This window comes from Haplochromis burtoni, unplaced genomic scaffold (genome assembly GCF_018398535.1).
Source record: "Haplochromis burtoni strain Fernald_Lab_line unplaced genomic scaffold, NCSU_Asbu1 Contig_62, whole genome shotgun sequence".
NCBI classification, from domain to species: domain Eukaryota; kingdom Metazoa; phylum Chordata; class Actinopteri; order Cichliformes; family Cichlidae; genus Haplochromis; species Haplochromis burtoni.
In genome coordinates, this window is record NW_024582423.1 from 2,448,846 (window position 1) to 2,466,345 (window position 17,500).

The 17,500-nt window shown below is 40.7% G+C and overlaps 2 protein-coding genes across 2 annotated transcripts in view; both read left to right on the plus strand.

The window, feature by feature from the left end:
• The window catches only part of grk5l (G protein-coupled receptor kinase 5 like), a 29,734-nt gene extending 21,538 nt beyond the window's left edge, over positions 1-8,196 (plus strand). Inside the window, exons 4-16 of the mRNA XM_005922787.2 lie at positions 1,249-1,326; positions 1,613-1,710; positions 1,850-1,942; positions 3,577-3,640; positions 3,727-3,867; positions 3,944-4,134; positions 4,293-4,330; positions 4,517-4,606; positions 4,689-4,897; positions 4,983-5,120; positions 5,393-5,530; positions 5,642-5,773; positions 5,861-8,196. Coding sequence (XP_005922849.1) covers positions 1,249-1,326; positions 1,613-1,710; positions 1,850-1,942; positions 3,577-3,640; positions 3,727-3,867; positions 3,944-4,134; positions 4,293-4,330; positions 4,517-4,606; positions 4,689-4,897; positions 4,983-5,120; positions 5,393-5,530; positions 5,642-5,773; positions 5,861-5,944 — 1,494 coding nt within the window. The 3' untranslated portion in view covers positions 5,945-8,196. The remainder of the gene's footprint in view (positions 1-1,248; positions 1,327-1,612; positions 1,711-1,849; positions 1,943-3,576; positions 3,641-3,726; positions 3,868-3,943; positions 4,135-4,292; positions 4,331-4,516; positions 4,607-4,688; positions 4,898-4,982; positions 5,121-5,392; positions 5,531-5,641; positions 5,774-5,860) is intronic.
• A 5,841-nt stretch (positions 8,197-14,037) lies between these two features.
• Positions 14,038-16,791, plus strand: star (steroidogenic acute regulatory protein). Its single transcript, XM_005922788.3, has 7 exons — positions 14,038-14,209; positions 14,365-14,472; positions 14,598-14,725; positions 14,831-14,989; positions 15,120-15,304; positions 15,414-15,507; positions 15,611-16,791. The coding sequence occupies exons 1-7, from the start codon at positions 14,146-14,148 to the stop codon at positions 15,728-15,730; spliced, it is 858 nt and encodes a 285-aa protein (XP_005922850.2). The 5' UTR covers positions 14,038-14,145; the 3' UTR covers positions 15,731-16,791.
• The last annotated feature ends 709 nt before the right edge of the window (positions 16,792-17,500 follow it).

Below are 17,500 nucleotides of genomic sequence, written 5' to 3' on the forward strand. Positions count from 1 at the left end.
GGAAAAAGCCCACTAATAGAAACAGCCATGCCAGCGTGCCGCATGGATGCCATGTTGCCCTCCCCCTCCCGCTTTTGAGAGGTTAAAAGTGCCGGCTTCCAAATGCGTCAGCGAGCTTTTCATGTCACTGCCCCTGCGAGAAGTCCAGTGTGTCCGCCGCGTAACGACCCAACCTGTTAGTGTCATCAGCTGCATGTGTGCAAACACGGAGCCAAGAGCAGCATATGTTTATGTGAGAGTGACAGGGAAACACAGATATACAGAGAGTGAGAGGTGTGTGTTTCTGTAACCGCACAGCAGCTGTTTCGTCTTTCAAAGGAAAAAAGCAGGAAAAATTCGAGAGACATTTGGTTTTTTTTGGGGGGGGGGGGGCGCTTTTTTTCCCCCCACTATTAGAGTTATGCATCCAGTTTGAATGCCTTCTAGTCCGAGTTCTAAATCATCGTCAGTGTAATTTAAAAGGATTTTAGTAACATGTCATTTATCACAGCTGACTTTCTCTGGTTGAAAGATTATAAAACACTTTAGTTGTGTTTAGTTTTTCTATTATCATCATTTCCTCCCGCACTTGTTTGAGGGGAAATTTATTTCCTTGTTTTAAACAAATCTCCTGCGCAGATTATAGATCTCGTCGATGTAAATTGGGGATTTGGGATGCTTGAGATAAAAATCGGTTTGACTTGGCTTGACTGGAAGGGAGAAGTTATTATTTTCATTCCAATAAATTCTGTTATTCAACAGCTGCAAAAGAATAGTGGGTGTCTTCCAAGTCCACTGGGACTTTGTGGTTAATAAAACATGTAGTCATGGTTTGCTGCTACAGAAAGTCAACAATCAAGCTGTTACAAATGTCAGTGAAGTAATTAATAAAAGGTCAGATTGAAAGACAGTTTCACAACACCCCATCCAATAAATCATTGCATTACTAAATACTGTCTGTTGTTGTCGATTTTAGATCTATAGAAGTCTAAAGAAATGTTTCACAATTTCACAACAAACTAAACATCATCTTTTACATCTGAGCTTTGAAATTAGCCAATAATTGATCAAGTGATGTAAATGCCACTGTTTATAGTCTAGAAAATATTCATTACATAAGTTGCCTTGTTTGAAATTGGCACTGATAAATAACTACTTGACTGCAGACGATCAAGTGCACGTTAATACTTTTGTCACATCTATAAAAGTATGTAACACAAATCTATAACAGGAGTTTTGTTAACAACACTGAGTTGTTCTCTTGTTTAGGAAGACTATGAGGTAACACCTGATGAAAAAAGAAAAAGCAGAGGGTGCCAGATCATCAAGGCCTTTCTATCAGAAAATGTAAGTTTCCTCATTTGATGCATTTTAAAAATTTTCGAGCCTTCTTTTTTTTCCACACTTTGCTTCAAAAGAAAACTTTGTAAGCAGACAAGCAGACGGCAGAATTAAAGTTCGCCAAGATGCCCGCATGGGTTTAGTAATCAAGTGTACGCATTAAAAAGTCAATGTATTGTTACTTCATCGTCAATTAGATCAGGCGTTTATGTTATCTCTTTAATTTGTAGTGTGTGTAATAAAGAGTGACGCATTCCTGTATGTGTGCTACTGTTTACATGTGTTGATGTAGTCACCTCAGCGTGTAGACATAGCGGAGGTTTTTGCAGACCAGTGCAGAGAGAACCTCGAGCTGAGTCCATGTAAGGAGATCTTCAGCAACTGCCGCAAGTGAGTTCCTCATTCATTCACGCTCACCTGTTTGCAGGACTCTCTCTAATTTGTCTCTGCCTTGTCTCTGCATTTTCATCCCACAACGTGCGTTTTGGTAACTGATTTATTTTATTTTTATTTTTTTGCGCTGCACCAGGGCTGTCCATGACTACCTGAGTGGAGCTCCGTTTGCAGACTACCAGAACAGCATGTACTTTGACCGCTTTCTACAGTGGAAGATGCTGGAGAGGTTGGCTGGGTTTTGTTTGCTTATATCCATTTCTCATCTGTGAAAAAAAAAACCACATTGAAATTCTGAATGCAGACATTTATAAAATGTAATTTAGTAGTTGTAGTCAGGGATGTGAATGTGGGGAATAATCAGTAATCAAGATAATATGGATTACATATCATTTATTTGTAAAATGACTAGTAAAGATCACTGCCCTATAAATACAGCAAGGTTAAAATTAAAGTCGAGATAAAAGTTGATGTGTATAACGGTAAATAAGCTCACATTCATTCAGTGCTTCTTTTGTCTGATTATTTTTGGCGTGGAGTTTGACAGTTTTAAAACAAAAATTAGCCGCTGTCTGTTCTCCAGATCACGTTGTGGTAAAGATTCAGTGAGTCAAAGAAACAACCTAAAAAGAGACAAACATAGACTCCAGCGACAGGTAAATAAGGAAAAACCCAACATAAGTAAAGTCCGCATTATGCAAAGTCTGTATTGACTATAACTGTGATATTTGCAAACGAAATATCACTATTATGTTAGTAATGGACACTTGATAGTCTGGGAAATAACTGTGTCATCACCTCTCATGGACTTTGTATTTTTGCAGCAACCATTCAACCATCCCAAAAAGTTGGGATCCTGTGTAAAATCTAAATAAAACAAAATTATTAGTAAATCCCATGAATCCATAATTTATTGACAATAGAACACAGAAATGATATCAAATAATGAAAAACTCTAGCTGAATGTAACTGAAAAATTATTGGCTCCTTTTGATGTTGATGTAGTTGGGACAGGGCCGTGTTCACCACTGTGTAGCACCCCCTCTTCTTTTAACAACAGCCTGTAACGTTCAGGAGTTGAGGAGAGCAGCTGCTGGACTTTTTAGAGAGGAATATTGTCTGATGAGGGAACAGCATCGTCAAAAAAAACGAACCTCTGCCTATATATACTTACTAAGAAACTGATGCTCTTTTTATACCCAATCATATTACTGGCCTGTTGCCACATCACCTAATTATGTGTTGCTGCAGTAAAATTGAAAACGAGCTCCATTTTTTCTCCATTTTAACCATCAAATAGGTTTTCTGTGTTCTGTTGTGAATAAAATATGGCTTTATCCAAATTCCAAGTGGTGGCATTCTGTTTTTATTTACATTTTGCACAAAATCCCAACCTTTTGGGTTTTGGGGTTGTTATTTTTTTTCTTTAAAGTCATTTCACAATGAATAAAATGAGACATGAATTGAATACAATGATATTGCAATAATATTGTATCTAGAACTTTCTGTGATAATCATGAAATGAAAGTCAGATGTCATGACAGCCCCAACAACCATAATTTAAAAAGTTAAGAAGGTAAATTTTCCAGATAAGAAATGACTTGGATAGAATTACACCTCATTCTAAACAGTATAATATTTTATGCAGATAGCATGTAAATAAACAGCAGTTGGAAGTAAACAGCAGGCTTTCAGAGCAGCCTTGATTGTATCCGTGTCTGGAAAGTGAAATTATGTACAAGAGGTTCCATCATCTATACAGGAAACAGACTCAGGATGGTATTGAGTTCTGCACATAATGCCTGTCTTAATCAATACTATGAACATCTGTTAATGGGTTTTGCTGTGCCTGTGTTTTTCCAGGCAACCAATCACTAAGGACACGTTCAGACAGTACCGAGTGCTGGGAAAGGGGGGATTTGGAGAGGTGAGAGACCCGGAGATAAATTTTGATGTTGACATTAAAAGTATTGCCATTTCACAGTGAGATAACACGGTGTCTTTAATCCACAGGTATGTGCCTGCCAGGTTCGAGCAACGGGGAAGATGTACGCCTGCAAGAAGCTTGAGAAGAAGAGGATAAAGAAGAGGAAAGGAGAGTCCATGGCTCTCAACGAGAAGCAGATTTTAGAGAAAGTCAACAGTAGATTTGTCGTAAGTAGAAAATTAAGAGGAATAAAGTGCAGCGTTGATGCCTTGCGGCTTCTGCATGACTGTTGTCTTCAACCAGGTGAGCTTAGCGTACGCGTATGAGACCAAAGACGCCCTGTGTCTGGTGCTGACCATCATGAACGGCGGCGACCTGAAGTTTCACATCTACAACATGGGCACGCCTGGCTTCGACAAAGACAGGGTCCAGTTTTACGCTGCTCAAATCTGCTGCGGTCTCGAGCATTTGCACAGGGAATTGATCGTCTACAGGTAAATCTCACACAGTCTTAAATGCATTTTAAGGTGTAATTCAATCAGAAGAGAAAAGCCTTTGAATGTTAATGTTTTTTAAAACATTTTGTTTAATAATGTGTGTTGTGAACTGATACTTTATGCTTTAACACACTTGCATGCTGTGTCATCTTTAGGGATTTGAAACCTGAGAATATCCTATTAGATGACAACGGTGAGTCTTGAAGTTTCAGCAGTTCTTATTCGTAAATATTGCGATGCAGCATTTTGCATGTTGAATTGCACATTTATCTTATGATAAATTACAGCCAGCTAGTTGTGCACAAAGATCCTGTCAGGTACATGTGGATAACATCAGCAGTTCTACCTTACCTCACCTCACTAACACTCTGTGTTGCAGGACACATTCGCATTTCTGACTTGGGGCTGGCTATCAAAGTGCCTGATGGAGAACTCATTAGAGGCAGAGTGGGGACAGTAGGCTACATGGGTAAGAAGCACTGTAGTCAACATTTTTAAAGAAGAAGGATAAAATGTGCAAGTTTCATTAAGTTTCTCCCTTGGGTCTACAGCTCCAGAGGTGATAAATAACGAAAAGTACGCCATGAGTCCTGATTGGTGGGGACTGGGCTGCCTCATTTACGAGATGACCGCCGGGCGATCGCCCTTCCGCGCCCGCAAAGAGCGAGTGAAACGGGAGGAAGTGGAGAGGAGGGTGCAGGACGAAGAGGAGGAGTACAACGACAAGTTTACAGAGGACGCCAAGGCCATCTGTAGAATGGTGAGGCTTGATGGAGAGATGTTTGTATAGCGAGAGATGAATGATGAACAATTGAGTGATTCATCTCTGCTTCTACTTCACCCAGCTGCTCACCAAAGACCCTAAGCAGAGGCTGGGGTGCAAGGCGGATGGAGCAGCAGGCGTCAAGGCCCACTCGTTCTTCAAAAACATCAACTTCAAGAGGATGGAGGCTGGAATGGTGGAGCCTCCCTTTGTGCCTGATGTGAGTTGTTGATATTATTCTGCACTGGAGGTTTAAATCAAACTCACTGCTAAAACCAAGTATCCTTACTGACACTTCCTGCATCAGTAAGGACATTTTTTTTAAGTTTGTTATATCAGTGGAAATATTCAAAAATAGCCAGCATAAAAAATAAAATAAAAAATCAGAAACAGCAAGCAAAGTTCCATGATGATAAATTATCTATTAAGATAAACTTGTTTTCTGTTTTTCCCTTCAACCCAATCTTTTTCATGGTCATTGCCCTCTCTCAGCCTCGGGCAGTGTACTGTAAGGATGTTTTGGACATAGAGCAGTTCTCCACAGTCAAGGGAGTCAATTTGGACCAAACAGACAATGACTTCTACTCCAAATTCTCTACAGGCAGCGTTTCCATCCCGTGGCAGAATGAGGTAAGCGCGTTCATGTCATACAGCATTTTAAACGCTCAGTGCGCTTCTCGTAACTTGCTGGGAAAGCTCACACATTTTCCTCTTTCTGCTTCTTATTCTCATCTTATCCAGATGATAGAAACCGAGTGTTTCAGAGATTTGAATGTGTTTGGGCCACATGGGATGAGATCTCCAGATTTGGACTGGAACCAGCCGCCAGAGCCACCTCGACGCAGCCTGCTGGACAGGATCTTCAGGAGGCATGTAAGTGAACGGACAGGCGCATTTGGAAAGCAGGCAAAGCCAATTTCGATTAACCCACGCAAATCTATCTCTCTTTTTCTGCCGCAGCACCCAGAGGTGTCCATTTCCAACAGCCGTGTTCAGTCTTCCAGCGTAAACTCTGTGGACTCCATGTCCAACTCTGCCCCCTAGTGGCATCGTGGCTGTGTGGGCGCCCCACATACACAAACACAGAACACATACACACACACACATATGCCGTGCAAAGGGAAGGAGCTACCGAGGGCTTCCCTCCTGCTGACTGGTCCACTGCTGGGGCCTGAGCAGCAGCCGGAGACAGCCGGTCTAAAAAGCCTTGATGGCCAGTCCATTGGGTGGGAGGGAGGGGTGGGATGGGGAGGGGAGGGGGGATGACCATGCCCTAATGTCCTGGGCATTTGAAGTAGGATGGTCAGTGTTGCAGAGACTTTTGGAAGTATTTAGACAAACCTTACCTACCCTCAGGATTGTTGGACTGTAGAACAGAGCCACTGATAGTGATGAAATTAAACAAAAAAAAAGGATAGAAAACAAGCTAATATTCAGGGGATCCACTGTATAATAAAGACCACCACAGGGAATCGAAGATGGGGTCTTGGTGAATTTTTATTTTTATTTTTTATTTTTTGGTTTATTTGTTTATTTGTTTTTCGAGACAAAAAAAAGAAGAAAAGATTATCTTTTTTTCCAGTCACTTTCAGTCGTGTACTTTCTTTCTGGCCTGTATCTCGTACCGATATCTCTCCATCTATCGACAGCACCCGCCCCCGCCTCCCCAGGTGTCGCCATCTGCACAACTTTAACATGTTTTTTCACCTGCCATACCTCAGATCACTCCTAAACATTCAGAACACATCACCTCAACAACCTCAACACATAAATGTACATTGCCTTGCCGTACACTCAGGCCAAAGATTACGGTTTAGTTTTGTGATACTGTTGTCATTGTTGAATTTTGGGGTTTTATTGAAGGTTTTTTGTTTAGGTTTCTTTTAGCCGTTGTTTGGAACAACAGGAGGATCACAATGCGTGATCCCTTTTCGACACTTTTCTTTCTCTAAATATGAGCCTGCAGACATATCATACCGCTTAAAGCACACATACATGCATACAGTACATACACAATCAGATCGACGCGCACCCTCAGAATTGTGAGACTCGTGTTGTGTTTTCATTGCATGGACAAGTGTAAGTATGGACAGCTGTATCCCTTTCGCTTTTGCATACCTCATTCCACTGATGTTACCATCATATACACGCAGACGTCCCCCCCCTCCCTCGGTTTACAGTGTCACTTTATATTTGAGATTATGTGGAGTTTGACAAACTAATTAACATGCTGTACAGAAACAGAACTCTACTTCTTTTCTTTTTCTTTTTTTTTCTTTTTGTTGTTTTTGTTTTGTTCGGTTTTGCTCAGATTTTCTGCACAGTCCCCACAGAGTGGAGAGGAACACATGCACTCAGCCTGACCAAGTTGCACAATTTCAAATAATGTCATGCTGTTTTGTTACCAAATGAAAATGTTTTACCTCTGATCATTAAGGCACATTATTGTCGTGATATTGTCACATGACGTTTGTTTTTCTACATCCAAAACTAAAGTGTTCTTGTTCTCCCTATGCCTTTTTGTTTGTCCATGTAAAAAGATACTGCTGCATAGACATTTGCTGTTCAGTTTATGTTATGTTTTAGCCCTCTTACACATACCCTCAACTCGCTCTTCAAAAATGCCTCACAAATCTAAAGGGTCTTCCTCTTGATACCCTGTGTCTTCGATTACAGTTGGACACACAGCTATGTGAAAGGTTTGCCTTTTGATTTTTTTTCCCCTTAATGAGTCCAGTTCAGTCATGCTAGAGCCAGGAGGAGGAGAGGGAGACACCAGAGGATCTCCGCGCATAGAAGTGGCCTTCTCGCAGCAGCACCGCCAGTTAAAAGGGAGGAAGAGTTCAGGCTCTTGTTAATTTAAGAATGTAGTATTTTCCCTGTTTGAGGTAGTGAAAGCTGGTCCATGCAATACTTTTTAATCGTCCTTACCAATCTCACACAAGCCTTTTTTTTCCCTCTGCGTACTTGATATAAAAAAAAAAATCTGAATCAGACTGAAGTGCCTCCTTGTTAGCATGAGCTCTCAGACAATGCCCACACAAATATCAGCACTTTGTTTATTCTCTGACTGTCATGCTCTGTTTGCTTCGCTGGGGGAACGTGTCAACACCAATACACACAAACTCACATGGTTTGTTGGAAGTGAAGGGAAGGAGGAGCAAAAGGATGGAGAGGAGTGAATCAATGAGGGAATTTTCCTTCTTAAATGTGATATACAGCAAAGTGCTGAGTGCATGTGAAAGCCAAACCCACTGTGTCCTTCAAGTCCCAATAAACTCTGTATTATAGTTTGAGTACTCTACAGTTTGTCTATTTATTTCCCTGCCTGCTCTGTGCTGGTTGCAAAGACTTTTTCTTTTTGTGATATATACTGCATTCGTACAACTTTACTATGCTGTAAGAATGTTGTCATTTAGGGCACCAGTGTCAAATATAAGGCCAGGGGTCAGAATCAGCCAGGCGAAGACTCCAAACCTGGTCAACTGGACACTTCTGGAAAGTAGTGCATAGATTTTTAACTTTTATAGCTTTAGTGCGTTATTGATTAAGACTGCCCAGCGCAGTAATTAACTAACAGGTAAACAATCAAATACTGGGAAAGTTCTTGTTTTTTCTTCCACTATTTGTGAGTCTACAGTAAATTAACAAAAACTGTTTATATTAAATATAATAAAGACTAATTTTATGCTTTCATCGTGTAGTTTCAATGGTCTGGCCCCCCTTAAGATAAAAGCAGCTGTATGAGCTTGACAACCCTGATTGAGGTTTGTTTTTAATGTTTCCTTTACAAACAGATGATCAGCAATATTGCATTCCCATAGTGTAATATTTTACAGGCAAATAAATGCAGAGTCATTGTGCAGTAACTAAGTTCTCATAGGCCATGTAGATGTTTAAATGTGAGTACAAAATGAAGGGGCAAAATGTGTAAAAATATATTTTGTAAACCATTATGAGGCCTCATCCATAGCCAGAGTTTGTGTTTTTAAGTGCGTACATTGTGTTAATATCACTCTATCATAGCTTCATTTCCTTGTGGATGCCTCCATTTTCCACTGTGGAGGCATTTTGGCTCAATCTTTAAAGCATTGCTTCAGTTCATTGAGGTTTGCAGGCAACTGTTTATGCACAGCTCTCTTGAGATCTCAGTAGGTAGAGTGGTCGCGGGTTTGAATCCACTGAACGGCTACCCTGAGGTACCCCTGAGCAAGGTGCCGTCCCTACACACTACGGTGTTCTTCCCTCTGAAAAAACAAGACAAAAGCATACTTGTTTAATCTTTCTCTAATTGTACTGTAGGCTAATAAACCTTCATTTTTAACATGCTTACTCAGGACTGCAGAGTCTTAGATGTAGCCTTGTAACATACTTTGTGATACCCAGCTAATCAAGTTTATTGATTTGCAGCACCTGGCTGTTACTTTCCCTCTTAATTCCTATAGAAGCACTGAGTAAGTAAAGTTTATTTATATGTAGGGTTGCCAACCGTCCCTTAAAATACGGAATCGTCCTGTATTTAGAAACAAAAGCACACGTCCCGTATTGAGCTAATAAGGGACGCGCTTTGTCCCGTAATACAGTGAGAATCAAAAGTAGTCTATAAATGTTTATGGAATTAACACTTTGTTTGAAAACATAATTCCCAGCCCCTCTCCTGCTTTGTGACTAATGAGCTGACAGCACACTTATGACAATTCGAGTATGACAATTCAGATTAACGCTCATCTCATTGGTCGAGGAAAGGTCGCTTACGGAGAAAATACCGGAAGACAACAGATGACCACAACAAGAAGCATGGCCAACAGGGAAACAAACGCCGACACTGCGGTGCAAGTCTCGGACGACAGTACACCTAAAGCTGGGCTCACACTGTGCGATTTTTTCAGTCACGTTATTCAGCTCCTGCTCAAACTGCACGATTGACTCGCAGGGGTTAGAAGTTGGTAGGTCACGATGCAGGTCTCACACTATACGGCCCGATGCTCTGATGCGACCTGAGTGCTCACACTGTGCGTCCATAACATGAAGGTTATAACAGAAAATCTGTCGCTCTTTCTCTCTCTGTCTTTCACTCACACAGACACACCAACACCATCAACTTTGCTAAATTGCTAATGAAAAACATTGATCAGGCAGCTGTGATTGAGCAGCAATGTAAATCCAACTATTTTCAGGTTGTTGTGGTCGTGATAATTTTGTGATGCCACATCGAAAAGGCTCGGATGAGCTTTCCAAAGTTCTACAAGTTGTGCCTCCATCGCTTGTGTCCAGATCACACGCTGCACAGCCGTGCTGCGCCGTCTTTTTCACCGATGTTTACGTGTTTGCGCATGAGCAGTGTGAGCGGCTGTGGTGACACCCTCACGAGCGATTGATGATCGGGAGCTGGTCGTGAGGTGTTAATCGCTTCTCGTTACCCCACGTATACTACACGACGCACGATGAAGGCCAAAATCGGGCTGATCACCAAATCGGTCGCACGACTCAAAAGTCGTCTCAAAATGGGCCAAAAATCGCACAGTGTAAGCCCAGCGAGCAGCAATGTTTGTTCCCCTCAGAGAAAGAAAAAAAGGCTGCAAGTACAGGGAGGATTGGGAAAAGGAAAACACCTGGCTGGAAAAGTGCACGATAACACCTATAAAGCGCACTGCACTGTGTGCCGGCGCACTTTTTCCATAGGCATGCTTCTAATGGTGGGCACAAGAAAAACACGAGAGGCGTGAAAGCTCGGGGAACCCTTAACCAATTTCTTGTCCACCAGGCCACGGCAGAAGCAGATATGGTGTGTAAACACTGGTTTGTTTGTTTTTAAACCCTCTGGTTAAGGTTAATATGGACATGTGCAGTGAATATCAGCGCTATGTGGCCAGAAGTGTAATAATATAATTTATTTTGTGTAATAAACAACTGCAAGGATAGATGATTACAACAAATAGATCACTAATACATAAAAGTAATACATAGATGAATAATGATGATGACTTAAGATACGTAATCATGGGAACAAGCGGGTTTACAAACAGGAGCAGCTGATTAGCATTAGAAAAGCTGAAATAATACCTCAACTGAAGCCAATTGTACTAAATGCACTATATGTGCACTGTTACAAGAATATTTTTCGTTCTATTGCTTTCTATTAATTTATATAATTTTAAGTTAAGCAGGACAGAGTTCTTTTAAAGAAAGATTTACTTATATTCTCAAAAGTTAAGCATGACAGGCTTCTGTTTAAGAAAGAGACCTGTTTTACTGTGTTAATGTTGTCATTTTGAGCTAAAAATAAATGGCTAAATGATCATTTGTTTCCCATATGGTCATATCACAAAGAATATGCATCTGCTTAAATCAAGTTCAAGTCAAATGGTTAAAAAATAATTTCACACACAAAAAAAAGAGCTACAAAATTCACCACACTGGGAAGGGTGAACTGGGTTGCCCGGCCCTGGCCACAAGGTGTCCCTTATTTATTTTTCAGGGAGTTGGCAACCCTATTTATATGACACTTTTGAAGAACAAAATTCAAGTTAAAATAGCATAAAGAGATTAAACTAAATAAAAGCAAGTAATAATGATAAACAATGTTCTATGAAAACTTTATTTTTTCCAAGACTATTAGGGGAATAACTGTACATCCAGCACATGTCACATATTTACGTTATTCACCACTTTGGTCCTGATTTTATTCAGTATTGTGAATTCACAAGAACAGAAATTTAATGCTGGAGGTTGAGTAATGAGCACAACATCTTTTCGCATAGCCTTTTATGTATCTCATATACCTTTATTTATGCAGAAGTATTCAATCCATATGATATGAAAGTTAAAGAAAAGGAAGAAAAAATTGTCCTAGTGTCAAGTCAAACAAATGTTGAGGATATTAAGCCGAAATGTTAAAACTGCATTACATCTCATCAGTTAGTAATGACTCCCTGTTCCAGGATCAAAAGCTAGAGCACTGGGGCGATCGTCGCAGTTGGCAGTTCATCTTGTAATCGGAAGGTTGCCGGTTCGAGCCCTGGCTCAGACAGTCTTGGTCGTTGTGTCTTTGGGCAAGACACTTCACCTGTTGCCTACTGGTGGTGGTCAGAGGGCCTGGTGGCACCAGTGTCCAGCAGCCTTGCCTCTGTCAGTGCATCCCAGGGCAGCTGTGGCTACAATGTAGCTTGCCATCACCAGTGTGTGAATGACTGAATATAGTGTAAAGCGCTATACAAATACAGGCCATTTACCATTTCACTTACAGAAATGTACCTTCTTTTAAGACATAGAGTCTGACCCCTTAACCTTTGCCAGCCTAGAATCTGCACTGTGTCCACTGTGGCTCAGAAATGGTTAAGACACTAGGAGTGTGTGTTCCCATGGTAAATAAAAAAAAGTCACCCTGCAGAAGGCCAAATGGACTGATAGATGATTCCTGTCATCAAGCCAGAGGGACACAAGGTTGTAGGTTAAGGCTTTTTTGGTAATTTATTTATTCGATAGTGGTGATTTTTTAGGGGTTTTTTTCTGCATGCGTTCCTGTTCACTAATCAGATGACCTGCAACTCACTTGACAGCTTTCTGTTCCCGTGACTCTGAGCACATGCTTGACGTGCGGGGCCCACTGAGGCAATATTTCTGTTAGATAGCCAGGGTTTTTCTTGGAAGAAGCAAGCAAGGTTCACGAAACACGTGAGCAGTTTGATAAAATATGTTTTTCACAGATGGTGGTGCAGCATCTGATGATTAACCAAGCCTTCAGGAAGAACTTTCAAGAAAAGTGTGATGTAATGGACAGGCGGCAAAAGATTCATAGTGAAGTTTGGTTGCTTGCATTAAAATTTTATTGCTCTCTTCTTATTGTTTAATCCTAAAGTATGTTATACAAAGTCAGTTTTCCTAGTATAAGGAACGCTTCTGTACATCTGTTTTGTATGAGCTGTTGTCAGAATATCGGCCGTGGTAAATACTGTAAATGTAAAAAAGATGTTTAGGGATGTTCAGTTCTCAGCAGCAAATTGTTATTCATACTTCCTGTCAGTTTGCACTTGAACAAAACAAAACATTTTGACTCTCTCCCTGTTTCTTCACAGTCAAAACACTCAGAATATGCATTTTTGTCAGAATCACCCACAGTTACGTACTTCCTTCGACCTCAGGGTTACTTTTTGCTCCGGATAACTACAGCTCAGTGCATAGATGTGGTTTTAATGCTTGCTTTTTACACATATTGTTGCAAAATCAACCATTTTTGTTCTTAAAAGTTTTTTTTTTATCTTTTGCCCTAACGTAAATAAAAATTCCCAAAGGGAAATCATTTAATATGTAATGTAGAGTGTGAAGAAACACAGGTCCGTGGCCTGTGCATCTTCCTTTTATTTGCTCACTGATAAGGAACAATGCTGCCCCACATGGTGACATAGCTAAATGTGGGATAAACATTTTCTGTAGAAAAAAATATGCAACAATAAATCCTAAAAACCTTAAAAAGATTCTCAGAAATAGCCACTGAGATAGTTTATGAAAATCCACCCTATTTATCCATAGCTGAAACCTTTGCAGTTAAGGTCTCTGAGACTTAAAAACACGAGCAAAACCCTTTACAGCAGATGTCTTACGAACATTGTCCATTTAAAGCCATCTTCAAACACAATTTGCTGTTGTTTTTGTTAAAGGGAGCCCAAAGTCTCCAAACACAACATTAAAGTTAATGTCTGATCATTTCACTCATTTATATTTCCAAGTACCATTCAGGGTTCAGTCATACTGGGAGAAGAAACAAGCCTAACTGAATGGAAAATTTTTGCCCTCAAATTCCAGAGAGTGTTTAGCATGTAATGGGCCATGAAGGGATGCATGAGTCACTCAGGGTCTCTCGCACTGACCTCTCTTTTGGGTGTTTTCATTGCTGACGAAAGGCTGTTTTTTCCCAGTGTCACCCACTGATATACTAATGTCTGTGTCTGCTTAAGTGAGCAAGGAGGAGGCCTGGATGCTGGACACAATCCCACAGAGTGTTTGTGAGAGTGTGGGGCATTCTTGTTGCGTGCGCGATGCAACCTTGGTGGCATGGCCATTTGTACAGTGAAATGTGTGTGTGTTTATCTGCACAGTGATAGCAAGGCGGCCTTGTGGGCAGTGCTCCTATATATATGGACCCAGGAGCTGGGCCATTTAGAACATTCACAGCTCAGAGAGAGTTTGAATCTCTGCAATCTTCTTGCCTTCATACAGTTTTTTCTCAGCGCTCTTCGAAACTGAAAATGCTGCCTGCTACTTTTAAACTGTGTGCTGGCATCTCCTATCGGCACATGAGGAATATGACAGGTGAGTGAACGAATCCACAAATTCATCCACAAATTCCAAGTTGCAGTCTACATGCCAGCCTGATGAGTAAAGAAAAAATGAAGACAGATGTTGTTCGATAATCCTTCTGGAAGTTCTGGTACAGTGACGGAGTATTTTCTGTCTGCGCTTTCCAGGTTTGAGGAAGAATGCCATGGTGGCCATTCATCATGAGCTGTACAGGCTGGCAGGTCCAGGCCCCAGTAACTGGATCAGCCAAGTCCACCATCGAAACTCTCTTCTCAGTGAGTTGTTGTGATTGTTTCAGTCACTGTAATGCGAAAAAAAAGGTCATGCATGATCAGATTTTTTTAATCATAGAATAAGACATAAACAGGTATAATTCAGATAATTGCAATTTGGTTTTAAGGTTCTCAGATTAAAGAAGAGGGTTACAATGAGGAGGAGATGTCTTATTTGAAACAAGGTGAAGATGCACTGCAAAAGGCCATCAGAATCCTCAGCGAGCAGGACGGCTGGACCACTGAAACTGTTGCTGTGCGTGCATACATTATTGGCATCAAAGTCAAGTGTTTTTGTATTAGCTCCGCTATGAAACTTCACATTTTAACACTTCTCGTCCCCATTCCCTCTCTTCTGCAGGCGAATGGAGACAAGGTCCTGAGCAAAGTGCTACCTCATGTCGGGAAGGTGTTCAAGCTAGAAGTGATGCTGGAGCAACATCCTGATGATCTTTACAAAGAGCTAGTTGGAAATATGGAGCAAATGGGGGAGTGGAACCCAAATGTGAAAGAAGTCAAAGTAAGAAAGTTGAAAAATTAATGGTTATTGCTTCTTTTATTCTGTTATTTTAAAAGCGTACACTTACAACATGTTACACAAATATATCCAGAAATGTTAATTAATGATGCTTTACTTTGGAATTCTCCAGATTCTCCAAAAGATCGGCCAGGACACGATGATCACCCATGAGGTATCCGCAGAGACCCCCGGCAATGTGGTGGGACCCAGGGACTTTGTCAGTGTCCGATGTGCCAAGCGGCGAGGCTCCACCTGCTTCCTGGCAGGAATGTCCACTCAGCACCCAAAAATGCCTGAGCAGAGGGGTGTTGTCAGGTAAGCAATGGGGAGCCATCACTCCGGGGCATTACTTTATGGATGCACAGACTGTTTGCGTGCAGATTATTTTAAAGTGACACTGTCTGTTAATCATTACATTTCTCAGAGCGGAAAACGGGCCAACCTGCATAGTTATGAAGCCCTGCGCTGAAGACCCAAATAAGACCAAATTCACCTGGTTACTAAGTATAGATCTAAAGGTATGAATGATCAAGTTTGCATCTTCCCTTTCACTGGTATTAGATTTGTGTAAAAGCGTCATTTGATTCAAACTGACACTGGTTTTGTCTCTGTTATTGGCAGGGCTGGATCCCAAAGACAATCATAAACAAAGTGCTCGCTCAGACGCAGGTGGACTTTGCCAGCCACCTCAGGAAAAGGATGGCTAACAATGTTTCCGTGGAGATGTCTCCTGCCTGGTGACACTGGATGTCTATTGAGCTTTGGCACCAGAGACGTGGCAGAAAAGTAGCCTCTGCTCATTTACAAAAGAAAAAACCCAAAACAAAACTCATATTTATCTGCTTAAACTGCTGCAGTCGGTAAATGTGTGTTTTTCTTTCTCTAAAAAATAGAAAATCTGCCATGATTGTCTCTAACACCAGTCTTACAGACTGTGTGCTTTCATTGTTTTTAACCAGGTTAGGAATCGCCTTTGGCTTTTAGTGTCTCAGGTCCCTGTTTGGGTGTTTTAAAACAACTAGGCTAAAATCCTTCAGAAAGATTCAGTCTCAAACAAGTGCCCTGTAAATATAATGCTACTGATTAAAGGCAGGCGACAGTCATATAATAAAATTGTGGGGTTTTTAGAGCACATAATAACACCTTTAAGAGTTCTGATCACAAAGTGAACACTAAACTGCAAAGTGAAGAGAAACTGAATGCCATTTAAAATGTATATCCAGCAGCACACCACTATAAACTGCAATGTTGGGTTTGTGGATTACTGATCTTAAGAGTCTGGGTTGGACCTTTCACCTGTGGCTCCGGTGTTGTTCACTCCTTGTTGTTTTCTTTTCTAAATTTGATCAGGCCAAGCTTGGAGAATTTATCTGTTAAATTTGAAAAGTCACAGAGATTGGAATTCTCTTTTGGGAAAACACGATTTAGTCATTTCCCCTTGAACAGAATGTTTTAAGTCTGATTCAGGTACTCATCAGCAAGCATGTAAAAAATGAATATTAAAACAATTTAAAACTGTAAAAGGAAATAGAAAAATAATAATCATGTCACAATTTCACTGGCCTCAATGACTCACCGTCCTGGTAAGACCTTCTGCAAAAGTCAGTGTATGCTTTCTGACATATTCATACATCATCATCATCATCCCACTTTGGCAGAAAACAGTCATTTATTGCCCCTACCTCTTCTGCGAAATTGCACTGTTATTTCATTGTTTTATTTATTGATATTTTGCAGATGTATTTGAGCTATGAGCTATTGTAACATAAAGCGGTGTTGAATAAATGACAGCAGAATCATTAGTGTGTGTGTTTTTGTGCTTTTTATTATGCTGTTGATGAATGATTTCTCTGCTCTTTCCTGTTGGGAAAAAACAGATAACATTAAACACTTTAAGTGCCATTTGCTTGACTTTTTTATTTGATCACAGAGATTTTTAAAAAATGACAGAAATTCAAATCCCAGTAACGGAAAAAACACACACAAGTAAAACACCAAGCTCAACATGAAACCAAAACTCCTCTTTTAAATAGCACAGCAATAATGATATGAATTATTCCTCTTTGACGGGGAGGCGATGGATGGATTTAGAGGCTCTTTTTAAACCCGTGATGAATGTAGCTCATGAAAAATGTCTTCCTATCCCTTGATGAGTTTTCAGGCTGAGCGTTTGCCAGAACGAGCAGGTGTTTGGCCACTCCGAAATGTAAGGAGTCCAGCAGCTAGCAGTCCTATGCGAGCCAGCAGCACATTCCCCAAGATCAAGTAACAGTGGATTTCAGCCCAAACAGGAAATCTCTCCTTCATTACTGCCAGTTGTGTAACATTTTGCCTATTCTGTGTAGTTTTAGTTGATCCAAAATGTTTTGTAACTGCTCATTTTCTTGGCAGGGCAGATAGCAGGGACCTGGATTAGTTTAATTGCAGAGTATAGGTCTGACTTCCCATTTCTAATAATAAATATATTAACCTGTTCCAGTCAGGTTTTAGACAGAACCACAGCACTGAAAC

Bases quoted from the DNA above. Each gene is read 5' to 3' on its own strand.
- star (XM_005922788.3), top strand. From the start codon at position 14,146: ATGCTGCCTGCTACTTTTAAACTGTGTGCTGGCATCTCCTATCGGCAC. The intron at 15,305-15,413 runs GTAAGCAATGGG...TACATTTCTCAG, and splicing joins GAGCAGAGGGGTGTTGTCAG to AGCGGAAAACGGGCCAACCT. The intron at 15,508-15,610 runs GTATGAATGATC...TGTTATTGGCAG, and splicing joins TACTAAGTATAGATCTAAAG to GGCTGGATCCCAAAGACAAT.